The sequence below is a fragment of the Tauraco erythrolophus genome, chromosome 10 (genome assembly GCF_009769465.1).
Source record: "Tauraco erythrolophus isolate bTauEry1 chromosome 10, bTauEry1.pri, whole genome shotgun sequence".
Classification (NCBI taxonomy): Eukaryota; Metazoa; Chordata; class Aves; order Musophagiformes; family Musophagidae; genus Tauraco; species Tauraco erythrolophus.
Window position 1 is genome coordinate 25,647,030 of NC_141474.1, and position 16,150 is coordinate 25,663,179.

The following is a 16,150-nucleotide window of genomic DNA, read 5'->3' on the forward strand; positions in this document are numbered from 1 at the left end:
GCAGATAGCAGTACATGCCGGATTGTTGTGTGGCTGTGGAATAGAACAGCATGGTTTCTGAGAGGCTGGAAGGCCCTTGGCATTGTTCAGCCTACTGCAACAGCAAGGAGTCCATGGCTTTTTCTCTGCTGTTGCACTGTGTGCCTGAAAAACAGCCCTTTGGGAACCGAGAATAACTGGAGTTTGTGCACTTGATCAAGTTCAGCACTGGTTCTCATGCTGTTGGCATCCGTGCCTTCTACTCAGCCAAGTTTTTGGCTTCAGCTTTAAGTTAAGCTGGCAGTTTTATAGCTCTCGATGTGCAGTCATGCTTTTTGCCTTGACAGCTATGGCTTACAGCTGCTGATCAGAAACTTGCAAGACCCATTTCTGTTGTGAAATGTGAACCTTGCTGATTATGCAGGAACAAGAGGATTTGTACAAGGGGAAAAAAATTCAGCTTGTATGTTGAACATCTGGCCTGAAAGATCATGCATGCAGTAGGAAATCAGGCTCTGTTAACTCCATTTCGAAAACCACTCGCTTTGTTACGGGCAGGATCCCCTGATCTAGCAGAGTGTTTTAATTAGATCACATTACAAGCCAGTAATAAAATTCACGCTGTGATAACATTATGGGTCTTAATTACATTTTTATTATAAAAATGTTACAAAAGAACAAACTATTCAAAACCTCTGTAAAATGACTGCAGACATTGGAGAGGGGCAACATGATTGCAAATAAACAGCAGACTACTTGGTACATAAAGAATTTTTTTTGTATGAAGTAAAATTTTCCAAATGTAAAAGCTCAAGGCTGGGAGCTTTTTTAGCTTGTTTTCTACCCCTTTTAAGTGGAGGGAGGAGTTATTTCACAGATCACAGAATGGCTGAAGTTGGAAGGGACCTCAAGGTCATATTGTCCAATACCCCTGCTCAAAAAGCCAGCTAACCTACAGCTGGTTGCCAAGGACCACAAACAGATGGCTTTTGAGTCTCTTCAATGATGGAGATAGTTACTGATGAGATATGACTGAAATAACATGAAATTTTAACAACACCCAGTGAAATAAGTAGCTGCTTGTCCAGAGGTCTGCAGGAAATCACAGAAGCTCATGTGATATCTGTGCCACTTAGAATATTAAAACTGAGAAGTGGTAGAGTTAGATCACCTGGAAATACAGCTGTTGACCCACAATGTCTTGTGTGTCACTTCATGATGGGTACCCATTCTTCAAATGAATAGAAAAGTGACAAGAACAATTGTACCCTGCTTTGAACCATGGGAAGAAAACCCACCTGTGCTATGAAATAACTCTTACTGGCCAAGGACCTAACTGCTTAGGTTCAAGCTGATCGGTTTTCTCTCCTGCTCCTGTGTCCATCACATGACACTGATGTAGTCAGCAAAGGCCTGGGAGGAGTCCCATGAGTCGTTGACCACACTGCACACAGCTCTGAGACGACGAAGTGCTTCTTGAGCTGTTTCAGCATCCTGGTCCAACCAATTCTGGAAGAGGCGGAGGTGCGTGAATTGAATCCGTCCCCCTCCCTGCTGGATGTGGCCTTCCAGCTTCTTTGTGAACTCCAGGAGCCCATCAGGTTTGATGCAATTTGAGCTTTCCAGGGAAAGAAAGGAAAAAAAAGTCATGAAGAATCTAGGCTATAATTTGAGCAGTTTAAATCCCTCTTCCTTCTACTAACTGCCCATGCAGGTACTTGAGGATGTTCCAGTGCAAAGTACAACTTTCTTCAGCAATAGAAAGTGTGAACGGTCTGTTGGTTTTGATGAAAAACAAAACGGAAGCACAGTACTATGAAGGGCTGGAAGCTTTTTAAAACTAAGGTGGTAACCACTGACTTAAGTAGGCCTAGCTGTGGCCTTAAAACATTGCTAGACTCAAGCTGCTGGCTAAGCAGTGCCAGGAGCACCTCAGTCTCATAGCAGCTGACAACTGCCTGGACCAAGGGGCCTGGCCCAACCTACAGGTCCCAATCCAAGCCTCAGAAGCAAGTGATAAATGTATCTCTCTCTTCTGAAAACATATGGAGATCATGTGTCAGGTCCTGGTGTTTCTAGGAGATTAAAAGGTAATTTCCCTTGCATAGATCTGTAAATAAATACAAAGTTGCATGCTGGACTTAATGTGAGAGGCACAGTAACAATTGGGATTCAAGGCTGCTGAAGGAGTGGCTATGGTTAAATATTTAATTGTCAAGCCTGTGTACTCTCAGCAACCTGAGCCATTAGGATGTAAAGAAGGGGGAAGAAAAAAAGCATCAAGCAAAAAACATCATTAGTACTGCAGAAACGCTGCACATGCTTCATGAAGGTTCCTGCCTATCTTTATAACCACTCAGGCTCAGAAAGAGAGCAGCAGTTCAGGTTGAAGACTAAAGTTGATGAAAGGAATGCAGAGGCACTCACTGGATCTGACAGGGGCAATGACAGCACTCTCTCCCTACTCCAGGGTAGTGGGAACAGAGCTATTCACGCTGATGCCTAATAATAAACGTGCATAGGGATGTTAGTTCTAACCTACAGTGCAGGATGGGCTTGCAGCAGCCTCCCAAGGGAGCAGCAAACCAAAGCTGCTTTTAAGACAGAGCTTGACTCATTCATAAAAGGGACAGTGTGGTGCCTCAGAGATGCTGGAGATCCCCGAGGTTGTATGTGCCCATTGCAGCATTTCTCTAAGCTTATCTTGGGTGCACATTCCCTCGAGGAAGGAACAAAACTATGCTCAGGCTTCTGCTGTCTGAGCTCAGTTCAGCTCTGGCCCTCCCCAAACAAGAAATTTAGTGTGTTCAGAGCAGCAGAATACCTGACATCCAGCTGGCAAAGAGAAGAGGAGGAATCTTCAGAGAAAATGTCTGCCAGGGCAACCAGCCTGTGATTCCCTAAGAGGGGAGAAATGCAGGTGTTAGATGCAAACTGGGAACTGTCTTATTTAAATGGCTACAGGGCTGGGATAATAGTGCATAAAGGAGGCTGTAAGCACATGCATGCAGCACAAAGGGCTCATCTCTGCACCCTCAGTTTGTCCCCCCTCAGTGGCCTAAAGCGAATTCACCCCGCTGAGCAAACTGTTCAACACAATGAAAACATTTGCTGAGAGGACGGTTTGTTTCACTAGAAAAATCCTGGTTTCATTTGAGAAGTCAGGAGGCAGCTGTTTTAAAAATAGCCAATAGCACAGGGTTAAACTCAAACCTCAGAAATTAGGTGTATTTCAGATGGTCCCAAGCTTTCCCATTTCATTTCATTAAAAGACCAGAAAACAATGTTCTGGATTTACCTGAAATTAATTTCTCAAACATTTCTACTTGGCCTGTGATCCAAAAAGCCTATCATTTCTCTAAATTCAGTTCCATTTCTTTGACACAAACCCTTCCTTTACTTATACCCATCCCTCCAGTGGCTGCCAACAGCTTTTAAGGCACAAAATCCCCAAACTTGGATAAAATCTTTGCCTCTGGATGAGAGGCAGTGCATCTGCTGCAGGATCTGTTCTTGTTAAAGAGTCTGAAGCAGATCAGTGTTCAGTCAAATCTGGAGTCCTGCTGCTACTTATTTTTTCTGCAGAGAAAAGCAACCGTAATGTTTGTGCAGCACCTGGGCTCTTGGTACATTGCTGAACACAACTGAAATTCCGCCTTTAAAAAAAAATAAATTTTGTGAGCTAAATCCACTCTGTTCACGCATCTGCTAAGTTCAGCATGGAGATCACCAGCTAGCAATGGTCCTAACTCCAACCCAGAATTTATCTCCGAGAGAGCTGGTCTAAGGTCAAGGCCCCATAGGAACATTCACAGTACGCACCAAGGCGATTCCCAGGCAGTTTGAGGCTCTTTAAAGATGAATTTCTTTTCACTGTATTGATTATCTCCGACAAAAACTCAGTAGTAGAGCTTTCAAACAGCCGGCAGAAGGAAAACGTGATTTCTACAGAAGAAATGGATTGAGAGTACACGTTAGTACTCCCTGTGCATTTCATTATTCCGTAATTACATCCTGCAGACAGCTCCATAATCCATATGCAAGAACAAAGCTTCCCCAGCAGCGCATGGCATACAACAGCACCGCTGCTCTGCCACAGGAAGAGAGCAGAGATCACACCCAGGGAAGTGGCTTTGCCAGCTGACCCAGTTAAAGGCTAATGCGCTCTGCAGGTTAAAAATCTTTGGTTTATAACCAAGGCTATGGACTCTTCTTGGCAGCACACACCAGCTTTGCAGCTGCTCCTCTCTCTGCCCTGCTGGCACAAAGAACCAGACATGTTCCCACTCTGCCAACAGCTTCGGATCTGCTCCAGGGACAGTGACGTTTGGCTAAACCTTACACATCGGAAGATCACCTCTTAAATGTCAGCCAGCCAAAAGCAGCCATTTGCAGCACCTTTTCAAGCAACATCACCCAGGAGTTTGCTGTACCTTGCAGGACAGGATCCTGAAGCAAGAGCAGAACTTCTTTCTGGTGCTCAGCCAGGTTCACATCATGAAAGCTCAGTTTCTTCAAATTCGGATTACACTCTAAAAGCAAAACAAGTTCTCAGGTAAAGTACTGTACCGTCCCTGGGATAAAAAGACCGTGACCCAACTACCAGCTAATGCCCAGAAACTGAGTTGGACTGTTGATCATTTGTGCTGGATTGTGGGTAATTAAAAAGTAACCATCCTGCTGTGCAGGACCGTTCACATGCTCAGCGCAGAAAGCGGGATGGCTGACACCCATTTCTTTTTCTCAGGAGACTTCAAGGATGTCCACACTGAAGAAATGGACCCACCCAAGCTGGCTTCATGCTAAAGAATGGAAGATCACAGCAAGAAAGCTACTGTGTGTGTCACAGTCATGCTACCTGCAAGTTAGCAGAGTACCTCTGAGCACCTCCAAAAGGAGCCCAAGCTCCTCAGAACAGGGCAGCGTGGCACTGTCAAGGGACAACTGCTGGAGGGACTTCGACGCTTTAAGCACTGGCAGCAGGAATGCGACGTGCAGAGGTTCCCTGGGGAATCGGATCTCCAGCTGCTCCAGGCAGCTCTCTAAGGGAAGAAAAACAACAATGAAAGAGCTTGGTCTGGAGTGCCCGTCTTCAGCGTAGCTGGTCCTAGAGCGAGCAAGTCCGTGTGCCCGACACAACTACCGTTTGGGTTGGCAGAAAGCGCCTTTGCGATGCGCCCTGCCGCACAGAGCTCTGTGGCAACTCAGACCTACAGCAATGTCAATCACTTCAGGCTTGTTTCAGGGCTCCTGCCAAACCACAGGGCCACCGATTTCTCCTGTGTGGAGGACGGACAGAGCAGAAGCTCCCAACCAACGTACAGATCTGGTGGAATACGCTCCCTGTGGGCTGCGTGGACAGCCACTGCTAGCAGGTTACAACTTACAACTCACTCTGTACAAAGCTGGTGTTGCAGCAGGCCGGCCTACAGCCACAAAATGCTTTGTCCAAGACTCAGGCTCCACAGAGCATGTCACAGACTGGAAATGCCGGACCACAGCAGCATCTCAATCAGAAAGGTGAAGCTGCAATTGCTTAATTACACACCACTGTAACAGTGCAGAGTTCAAATCTCCGGTCAAGCTTTTAATACTCTATGTGCTTGCCACATCCTGGTCATTGCTCAGAATCTGTCTCCTACCTGGGATTTCTGCCTCACTGCAGCTTGGACTCCCTTCTGGCCTGTTCCCCTCCAGCTGGTTTTTGAGGTCAAAGCTGACTGAGAGCGTGCGGAGCTGGGGAAAGGCGCTCAGGATGCAGCGAACAAGCTCCATGCAGGGCATGTGGGAGAAGATGTCGCTCACGCGCACCACGCGGAGGTTGCAGTCCGAGTGGCGGGAGAGGGCCCGGAGCCCAGAGAGGATGCAGAAGATGTTAGCACCCAGGCCTGGAACAGCATTTGTACAGAAAGGTGTTAGCTGTGCTTGTACAGACACCAACGAAAGGCAGCTGCAGCTACACCACTGGGCAAGCAACCTAAGTCCAAGGCTAAACTCACGGACTGCTTTATCCACACGTTCTTAAGCTAGACTGTGTAGGTGGGAGATGGAGATCTGGCTGTTCCCTTCACCCTCTCTGGATGGCGTTTAAGCACAAGGCTGGGGCTGTTCTGGGGCAGAAGGGCCCCATTCTCTCCTTCAAGTCCTCACACTCATTAAACATCTCTACCAATGCCATTCTCAAGATCAGGTACCAATACTGTTATGGTGCCCATTCCAGCAAAAATAAAATCAGGGTAAACCTGAGCAGTAAGTTGGACCATTAGACCAAGGCTGGAAGGAAGCGACCTGTTCACACCACTAACCGTTGTAAGACAGAACCAAGTTTTCTAAAGACACCCAGGAGCTCAGCAGGTTACTCAGAGTACGACATGTCTCCCCAGTCAAAGGAATGGAGAACAATTCCAGCGTGGACACACTTCGGAAGCGGTGAGCAGCTTTCAGAGAAAAGGTCCCAGGAAATCCTCCTCTTTTCTTACAGCCAGCATGGCCAGTGCACGGAGATCCTGGGGAGGAACTAGTCCAGTTCTCAGTGTTTTCTCCCTCTGTGGTGCTGTTTTTGTCGAGCAACCCTGAATTATCCTCCCTAGCAACAGTAAAAACAAAATCATAGAGGTCTTCTGGGTCAGCATATGGTCCCCTGCTTCGTCTGAGGCAGCGACGCTTCTTCCCCACTGCAGATTTCGGCCGTCTGCGTGTCTTTTGAATGATGGGGTGACAGGACAGCTGGTCTGAGGCACAACGAGGAGAAGATCCTCCCTGAACACTGGTGTGATCACAGGGCACCTTGCTGCTTGCCTCACTGCACGCTTGGTTTCGCAGAGGAGGACTTCTTGGTCCGGAGAGGACAGAGTTCAGGTGAGCGTCAGCCCCATTTCCATTCATCTCCACATCAGCCTCCTCCAGGGCCCTGGAGGATCCCTTCTGGTTCTCACCATCACTCCAGTCCCTCTCATCATAACGGCCCCTCTCTGCTGGCACTTGTGCTGACTCCTGGCTTTGGGCTTTGTCCTCCTCTCTGCAAAGGCCACATGGGCTGCTGTGATATGCGAGGGCATTTCCTGAGCGCCAAAACCCAGCACTCATGCTCAAATGAGTACAAGAAGAACCGTGTCAGGAACAGGCCAGGAATACATGGACACTTGACTGACAGAGCCGTGGTGAATCAGTCGGTGAAGCAGTAAAACCAAGGAACGCCTGATGGACTGGTCGGAGGAGAGGAGGTGCTGGAACTTCAGGATCCGCAGGGAGCCAGCCAGGTTTTCAAGTACTTTCTGATTGTGCTCAGCAGCGAGCTCCACCGCGCCCTGCAGCATGTTGCAGAGGGTAAGCTGGGAAACGTGCGGGGAGCTGTGCAGCAGTGGCGAAAAGTGATGGTCGTTGAGACGCCAGTCAGAGGAAACATCCAAGACACCATGAAGAACGTTTGAGAAGAACGTTTCAAAGAACTTCTTCCTCCAACAGGTTATATTCTGCAATTAAACAACAGAGCTCTATTAACAAAAAGTCAGCCACAATCTTTCTCGTTCTTTAGAAGTTAAATTATTGCTGCTAACCTAAATATGGTGTCCAAAAAACCCTATTGCTGGCACACCTGAGATTACCTTTTCTAGTTCTCAACATCCTTCCTCAGCGTATCTGTTAAAAAACTGAGTTATTCCCATCACTCTCTCTTCATCCTGCTTCTAGCCTAATTTAAACATATTCAGTAGTTTGAAGCTAAGCCATAGTTTTCCTTACAAAAAACCACATCATCAGGAATTTTCTTCCTGAGCGTCTATTTATAGGCTGTGATTAAGTTGTCTGTTAAAAATTCTTTTGCGATGCTGAATCAACGGAGCTGCTTCAGTTTTCCTACGGAAAACCATTCTTCCAAACTCACTGTCTTCTGCAAGTATTTTTCTAGTGCTAAGACATCAGCACAATTTTTTTTGCCAGTGTAGGTGTAAGCATGATGTAAGATACTGTTTTTATCCTATCTCCCTGAGAATTACATCTCTAAAGACAGCACTTATTCTTTCAACAAACTCACTGCTGTGAGATGAAGGGTGTGGCTACGCACTACAGTTCCTTTTGTGAACCCCATTTCCCAAAATGTTTGTATTACCAGGGTCATGCCTTGGTCCGGAGCTCTACGAACGCTTACAGACAAGTGCCAGCAATCACTTGGAGCAGCACCGGCAGGCTTAGAAACAGAAACCTCACGGATGATGGCAGAAATGAGGCCCCTGCACCACGCCCCTTCTCCCACCGGCAGCGGTTCCTCACCTCCGAGTTGGGCGGCCTGGTTTTCATCACGTCGTCCCACAGCTGGCGCCAGATGGGCTGCGTCGAGAGGCCTGGGAAAGACAAATTATCAGCTGGGTGCTTTCGCCTGCGCTCCCCGTCTGAGCATCCCGCCCCAGAGCTCCCAGCGGTGCCGGGCAGGCGAGGGGCAGCTCTCGGGGGCGCAGACCCAGCCGTCTGCAGCAAAAGGACGGTGCTTTGTGGCGCGAGTAAGACCCTTGCCTTTTAAGGGGCACGAGTTAAAAAATGGCTGATATTGTTGGTCCTTGAAAGGAGCAGAGATACAGACGGGCCCACGCCGCTGGGTGAACCCGGCCTGAGTATGAGATGGGGCTCAAGGTTTTTTGGATGCAGGGAGGTGGCCAGGCCACGGCCGACGGCAGGGACTGTTCTCCGGGGGTTGGGGGGGGGGGAGGTGTCCCCCCTAAAAAGAGGCTCCCGTTTCCAGCCTGGAGGGGTTCGTCCCTCCAGCGCGGGTTCCCCTTTCCAGCTGGGGGTCCCTCCCGTGCCAGACTCACCTCTCCGGGTCGGGGGCATCCCCGCAGTGTGCGAGGGGGTCTGCCCACCCCATCCACCCCATCAGTTTGGGGGGCTCGTCCCTCCCGCCCGAGGGTACCCCGAGGGTTTGCCGCCGTCCCCGCCGGTGTCACCTGCTCTCCGCGCGGCGCCCTCGGCCCGCTCGAGGCGGAAGACGGTGAGAAGCGGCAGGAGCCCCCGCAGGAGGTGCCCGGGAAGCGCTGCGGAGAGCCAGAGGGAGATGGCGGCAGGATGCGGGAGGGCCCCACACCCCGCCGCCGCGCCCCACCTGCGCCTTACCCCAGACGTCCCGCTCCAGGGCCCCCATGCTGCGGCTCACTGCCGCCGCGCTCAGCGCGAACAGGCTGCGCGGCTCCTCCGCCGCCATCGCCCCGCTCAGCGCCACGACGCCGCTGCCATCTCGGGAAGGGACGTACCCCTCCCTCCCGCGCGCCGCCGCTTCCGCCATCTTGGGAGGAGGAGGGAGCGGGCGGCCATGTTGGGGAGGTCAAGCGGCGCCCCCTGCCCAAACCGGGCCGGGCAGGCCGGCGGCAGCAGCGAGGCCGAGTCAGCTCCAAGCTTGCGATCCCCAGGAAAAAGGGCCAAAAGAAGACCAGGAACTACGCAGTAGGCATCTCGAGGCGGTAGGCATCTCGAGACGGCGACATGCGCAGCCGCCGCCGGCTGCCATGTTTGGAAGGGAAGCGCCCTGGGCCGAAGCACCACCTCTGCGGACGGTCCCGGCGCGCTGCGGCCCCGCTTCCGCTTCCTGGGCGGGTGGCGGCACTTCCGGCGGCTGACCCTGGCGAGTCCTTCTGGGCGGCGAGAGCGGAGCGATGGGGCTGCGCGATACCGTCGTTCACGCCGGGGAGCCCGAGGTGAGCGAGGCCGGACCGGGCGGGGCCCGCGCCGGACCCCACGGGACGCGGGCGGGCGGTAACGGCTGTGCTTTCTTCTTTTTTTCCCCCCAGGAGGAGGAGGAGGAGGAGGAGGAAGAGCTGGTGGTAAGAGCGGGAGCGGGGCCGGGGAGCCGGCAGGCGGCGGCGGGGCAGACCCGCAGCTCTGCGGTGGCTCCTTGCTCCCAGCGAAAGAGACCCGGTACCGTTAAGCGCTGACAGGCGGTCATGGCCGCGCTGTGCTGGCGATCCGGCGCTCGGCGGGGAGGCGCCTGGCTCCGGGTTCGGTGGGGATGTGCGGCTCCCCCTTAAAGCAACGGGTCTCGGGGGAAAGCGGCGTTCGGGGCCTCCCTGTTCTCACAGCAGCCCCGTGTCTGCAGGATCCTCTAACCACGGTCCGGGAGCACTGCGAGCAGACGGAGAAATGCGTGAAGGCGCGGGAGCGGCTGGAGCTGTGCGATGCGCGGGTGTCCTCCAGGTCCCAGACAGAAGAGCAGTGCACAGAGGAGCTTTTTGACTTCCTGCATGCCAGGGACCACTGTGTAAGTGGATGCAATGTCCCTGCTGGTGCTGGGAGCAGAGCTGCCGTTAGCTGAGAGTGCAGGCAGTTCAAGTGAGAGACATGGTAGCTGCTCAGTCACAGTAAGCTCTGAAGAACTGTGAGCCTTAATGCTTTTTAAGTGTTTGGTTCCTCCTTATTGCAACAGTTCCGGCTGGGATTTGGTAGGTTATTAAACACTGGAATAAGTCAAACGCATTGTTTCTGCCCTGCAAATGGCACTCTGCTATTTCAGTGTTGCGTTTGCCATTTTAAGGCTAAATCTTTTTAACCTGAGGTGAAATTTTGTAAGAAATCTCAGCTTGTTAGTTTTCCTGAATGACTTGCTGCAAAACAATGGGAAGAGCCAAGGTCTGTGGGGCCATGTGCATTAATGGCCCAGAAAACCAAGAGGTGGGTGGTAACATTCTGCTGATTTCCAGCCGTAAACTCTGAATTACTGAGTGCTTTGTCTCATCTTTTCAGGTTGCTCACAAACTCTTTAAGAACCTGAAGTGAAGGCAGGAGTAATCGTCCATCTGCTTCCACAGTGCGTGTTGGCGGTTCCTGGATCCGCAGTACTGCTTCCTGCCCGTTCATTCTCCATGCCAAGTAAAAATGAAACGGCTTCCAGGCAGCAGCTGAGCGTCAGTGTGTCACTGCCTCTGTCCTTGTGGAAGATGTGCAGCCATGCAAAAACCGTGTTGATGTTCTGTAATTTTCCATATTAAACATTCATAGTTCCCATGGAAATACCCTTTGTTTATTTCCTAGTTTTTGTGCTTCTGAGTTGTACTGGGTTAAGGTGAAATGAGTTGGGGTCAGAGCCCAGTTTGTGGTGGGGTAGACTTTTTCCTCACTTGTGGGAATGTCCTTTTTGCACAGCTGTGATGCACAACGGCTGGAGCTCGAACCCTCGGAGGAATTTGTTGGAGCCACAAAGATTATTTCCAAGCCCCACAAGACAGTATCATTCACACAGTGAGTTCTACCTAAGTTAAACTAAAGGGAGGTACCCATTTTCTAGGAGGGAAGTTTCTCTGCTTTGGGAGAAAACTGTTAACTGTCCCTCGCTGTCACCTACTGCTGCCAGTGGCTTGGAAGAGCCTCCTGGCTGTGGTTGGCTTTGTGTTCTTGCCCAGAGCAACTGACTGTCGGGCTGCAGATGGGCATGGTGGTGGTTCCACCTGCTCAAACCTTGAGCAGACCACGAACCACAGCCCTTGGGTGAGTCACCAGCCCCTTCTGACCTGGACTGCCCTGCGGGAGGGTCAAGTTCATGCTCTGCCTGTTTTCCTTCTGAGTAGGATGTTTTGTAGCAGGAAAACTGATGTTTCACAGGGCAGCAAATCCTTTCTCAGCTATTCTTCATGGTGAAAAGCCACTGAAAAGGCCACGCCTTTTGCGTTTGGCCGTTCTTTATCAGTGTAGCAGCCCGTAATCGTTTTACTGGTGAATCTCAAGTTGAATCCCTCGTCGATCGGAATGGAGCTCTATCGGGGTAAGTGTAGCATGTTAACACGAGGCGTTCTGGGGATTTTGTAGCACAGGGTCTGGAAAGAAGGTGCGGGGCTGGGGGCGCGGTCCAGCTCCGCGTTTCTCCCGCCGCAAAGCCCGTCGTGGTGCTGGATCCTCCCAGCAGCTGATGCCCAAACCCGGCTCCTCCCCGCCTTGCACCGCGCCCTCGGCCCCGCTCCCGGGCACCCCACGCGGCGTAATCCTCCCGGGGAGGGGCGGGACGCGGCCCGTAGGGGGACGGGCGGGCGGCAGCGCGGCGCCGGTGCCGGTCCCGCCCCGGAAGGCGCCGCGGCGGAGCGCGGGCGATGGCGGCGCTGGGCGGCGGCGGGCGGGCGGCGGCCGCGCTGCTGCGGCGGGGGCCGCCGCCGGGGCTGGGCCCGGGGCTGCGCCGGCACCGGCACAAGGAGAAATGGGTGAGCGGCGCCGGGCCGGGTCCCCGCCGCGGGGGCTGCGCTGCCCGTTCCTCCCGCACCCCCGTTCCCTCCCGCTGCTGCGTTGCGCCTCCTCGTTTCCCGCCGCTAACCCTTCTGCACCACCTTGCACCGCGTTTCTCCTCCCGCAGCCCCTTTTACCTTCTTTTGATCGTTTCCCTGCTACCTCCTCCCTTCTGTCCCCTTTTTCCCCGCTACACTCGGGTTATGCCTCTGCTGCACCCCTCCCTATCTCCCCTCTCCTCCATCCCACCTTCCTTATTGCCTCTTCTCTCCGTTCCACACTTCGTTGCACCCTTTGCACCCACTCTACCTCCCCATTTTACCCCAATGCTATTACACCCCTCTCATCTCGTTTCACCCCCTTGCACTTCTCATTGCACCCTGTAGCACCCTCTCACCCATTGTACCCCCGTTACACCATTACACCTCTCTGTACACAGCCGTTCCCCTCCTCGCGCGCCCACCCCGTGCCCCCAGCCCCATTCAGCCGTTCCCGGTCCTGAACCCTCCCCAGGGCACCACCAGCCCCTGGGGTGCCAGGAGCACTGTCACTTTCTGGGGCTGCAGACAGGCCTCAGAGACACTTAACAGCACAGAACCCGGCGCTGGATTTTCCCAGAAAAACTAGGAGGTTGCAGCAGGCACTGGGATGTCGAGGTATTTTGACTTCTAACATTTCTGGTATTTTTTTCCCACGAGGCTACTACGGCCCCCCGCATCCCGTCCACACGGCTGGCCCTGCACCACTTTGACGTGAACTACAGCCTGCAGCTGAAGGACCTGTGGCCCTCCGTGCGCGCCGGCCTGCTCTGCGAGCAGAAGTACGGTGCCCTCCTCAACAACTTCTCTCCCGTCGACCATGTTGCCCAAGAGCTGGAGCTGCTGAACGCCACCGATTTTGTTTCCGAAGCCCCCAAAAAGGCGCAGCGATCGCAGTGGGGTGCAGCTGCGGAGGAAGCGGGGAGAGGGGAAAGCAGGGCCCAGGAGGGATCTGGCGAGGGCAGGGCAGGGATGCAGGCAGAGACGACGACACAGGCGGAGATGTCATCGCCGCTCCGAGCCTCCATCAGCTCCAACATCAAGTGTTACACCTTCCCCAGGGGTGACATCACGCGCTTTCGCCCTGCACGGTGAGACATCGTGTCATTGCCAGCCTCGGAGGCTGCACGTGTGTGAGCACCCGCTGCTTCTGTGCACCCCCAGCCTCATTTCCAACTACTGTTTTCTTTTCCCCTCACGTATCTGCTTTTTTTACACATACTGGTGATTTCCAGGCCAGATGCTCTGGGACTCCTTGACTATTATCTCATGGATGCAGCTTCTCTCCTGCCCGTCCTGGCACTTAATGTGCAGCCAGATGACTTGGTCCTCGACCTGTGTGCGGCTCCGGGTGGCAAGACTCTGGCTCTGCTGCAGACTGGGGTTTGTGGTAAGTGGAGGTGTCCCCGTATGTAAAACCAGGCTGGAAGTGCTGTTTCTCGTTCCAAGAGCTGAGAATCAGGTGTGTTTTTGTAAGAGTGATGTTTCCAGTGTGCCTGTTTTGTCCTCTCAGGGCATCTAGCAGCCAACGACATCTCTATTTCCCGGACAAAGAGGCTGTACCACATTCTCCATAGCTATATTCCCAAAGAAATCAGGGAAACTGTGAGTGTCACGTCCTGCGATGGAAGGGACTGGGAGGAGCTGGAAGGTGGCACTTTCCACAAGGTAAGTGATTAGGCACCTGTGAAGATAAACCCATCGAGTTCACTTTCCTCCTGTTTCAGAGGAACACAGTGGCTTATCCTACAGCATAATCATATAGATTTCCATAATCTTAAGTGCAGAGAAAAAGAGAAGACTAAACTGCATATGGAGTAATATTTCCTCCTGCTATACTCTTCCTGCAGGATCTGATGCATATGGGCATCCAGATTTGTGCCTTTATTTACCTGTGTAATTCCCCTTAAAAATCCTATTCTAATCCATCACCTGGAAGGGGTTAAACATGAAGATTAGATAATTCTTGTTTCTCAGCTATGTCCAGCCGCAGGAGCTGGGTTTGTAACTCTGGGAGGCATCACTGCAGGATCTCTGGCCATGTGTGGCAGGAGCTGTAGGTGCTGCAGTAACGCCTGCTGGAGGGGCATGCAGAGCAGAAACGTTAAATGAGGACACACATGAGGGTGTGATGTTATCCGCTGCTGTGGTGTCTGTTTGCACGTTCCTGAGATGGAAAAGCAGCCAGACAAGTTACAGTTCAGTGTGGGTGCACGCCTGCGCTCGGGCAGCATTGGCTAGGCAAGGCACCTGGAGCTGCTCGCTGCGTGGCGAGGGTGGAGGAGCTGGGCAAGGGGCAGGATGCTCTAGGAGACTTGCTGAGCTTGACCTGGGCCCAGGACCGATGCAGGACCTCTGCTGCCACAGGTCCTGGTGGATGTGCCCTGCACGACGGACAGGCACTCTGTCATGGAGGAGGACAACAACATCTTCCACAGGAGACGAACCAAGGAGCGTCAGATGTTGCCCATGCTGCAGCTGCAGCTGCTGATGTGAGTGAGCTGATGCTGTGTTTTGGTGCTATTTGTGTTACCATAGCAGCTCTCCATGGCCAGTGCTGACAACTGTCCTTACTTTATGTGTCCCCAACTGGGAAATGTGGAAACCATGTGTAGTTTTCTGGAATGGCAATAGTTGAACACATCACATCATAGTAAGTGTAAGAAGGTGCAAATGTTCTGTCAGATCAGATGTCCTTCCTGTCCCCAGCAGTAGCCATAGGAGGTAGGGAGGAGGGTCTAAACAACAGGATGGGTATAGCTTTGTCCCTTTGCGTGGTGATCTCCCAGGTCCCTGCAGTCAGCTCGGGGGGATTCCCGAGTGTCTGCATCTCCCAGCATGTGGGAGGATGTGGGGGTGCTTCGTCACCCCATTTTGCTGAGAAGGCTGGATGGGTTGACTGCGAACTGGGGCAGTAAGGAAACAGCGCTTGAACTGCGAGAGCTCGTCCCCTCCACGTACTCTTACCCCATCCCCTTGGAGGTGAGTGCAGGATTCCTCCTGCCAGCTGCTCTGCAGCAGTGTCTCTCCCATGTTAAGTGCTTGATCAATTTAAGTATCTGTTTGACCCATATTGCCCTGGTCTAAACCAGTCCTCAAGTTGCAGTGGCAGTCAGACCGCAGAGCCTGTGGAGTCTGAGGAGGTTTGTCTCTCACCTGCTGTGAGTGAGTCACATGCTGGTTTGCCAGTTGTGGTGGGTGGGAATGCTGGTGTCCCACCCAGTCCTCTTCGTCCTGTGACGAGGTGTGTGTTCATCTCACCCGCAGGGCTGGGATCCTCGCTACCAAGCCGGGAGGAGAGGTGGTGTATTCTACGTGCTCCCTCTCCCCGTTGCAGAACGAGTACGTGATTGAGAGAGCGGTAGAAATTGCAGAAACTCAGTTTAACATCAGTATCCACATTGAGGACTTGAGCCACTTTCGGACGCTCTTCCAGGACACTTTTTCCTTCTTCTCGGATTGCCGGCTGGGGGAGCTCGTTCTGCCGCACCTCACAGCCAACTTCGGACCTATGTATTTCTGCAAATTACATCGGATGTAGAAAGGACGACAGACTCTGTCTGCCAGCTGTCAGGAAATACCTCATATTTCCAGGGAAAGCAAAACTGCTTTATATTTATTTTTCTTTTAAAAAGTCTCAAAAGAAGTCTGCTTTTTTACTGCAGACATAGAGAATAAATGAGAAAGACCTGCTGTGGAATCTCCTGAATATTCATCTGTTTGAGGTATTTAATCTAGGAAAGAGAGAGGGGTCTTATCAGAGGGAGCGATTTATCCATCCGTCTCAGGACGGGGTAAACAGCCCTGTGCAGATGCTGCTGCCTCCCTCCTGCCTGAGCGCTTTGATCCTACAGGAGCAGGTTTGGGTTAACAAACACCATCTGGGCATCACAGCCTTTCTGTCTCAGGTCTCACTATCTGCATAATTGTGTTGCATCTGTCTC

General features: G+C 52.3%; 3 protein-coding genes across 6 annotated transcripts; 2 read left to right on the plus strand and 1 right to left on the minus strand.

The window, feature by feature from the left end:
* Nucleotides 1-677: 677 nt before the first annotated feature.
* On the minus strand, nt 678-9,250 carry LRRC41 (leucine rich repeat containing 41). Its single transcript, XM_086617756.1, is given in 11 exon segments — nt 678-1,597; nt 2,804-2,879; nt 3,802-3,924; nt 4,413-4,511; nt 4,857-5,021; nt 5,622-5,867; nt 6,285-7,073; nt 7,076-7,451; nt 8,248-8,318; nt 8,916-9,002; nt 9,082-9,250. Coding segments are annotated over 11 exon segments (2,436 nt in total). The 3' UTR covers nt 678-1,362.
* Nucleotides 9,251-9,568: 318 nt separating this feature from the next.
* On the plus strand, nt 9,569-10,972 carry UQCRH (ubiquinol-cytochrome c reductase hinge protein). Of its 4 annotated transcripts, none has more exons than XM_086617565.1 (4): nt 9,569-9,659; nt 9,756-9,785; nt 10,058-10,219; nt 10,702-10,972. In XM_086617565.1, the coding sequence occupies exons 1-4, from the start codon at nt 9,618-9,620 to the stop codon at nt 10,732-10,734; spliced, it is 267 nt and encodes an 88-aa protein (XP_086473691.1). In that variant the 5' UTR covers nt 9,569-9,617; the 3' UTR covers nt 10,735-10,972. The 4 variants fall into 4 exon arrangements, with proteins under 4 accessions (XP_086473691.1, XP_086473692.1, XP_086473693.1 ...); XM_086617566.1 differs by having other exon boundaries at nt 9,759-9,785; XM_086617567.1 differs by having other exon boundaries at nt 9,762-9,785.
* Nucleotides 10,973-12,038: 1,066 nt separating this feature from the next.
* On the plus strand, nt 12,039-15,747 carry NSUN4 (NOP2/Sun RNA methyltransferase 4). The gene is made up of 6 exons (XM_086617747.1): nt 12,039-12,146; nt 12,867-13,297; nt 13,442-13,596; nt 13,720-13,874; nt 14,574-14,698; nt 15,474-15,747. Exons 1-6 carry the CDS (start codon nt 12,039-12,041, stop codon nt 15,745-15,747), a joined length of 1,248 nt encoding a protein of 415 aa, XP_086473873.1.
* The last annotated feature ends 403 nt before the right edge of the window (nt 15,748-16,150 follow it).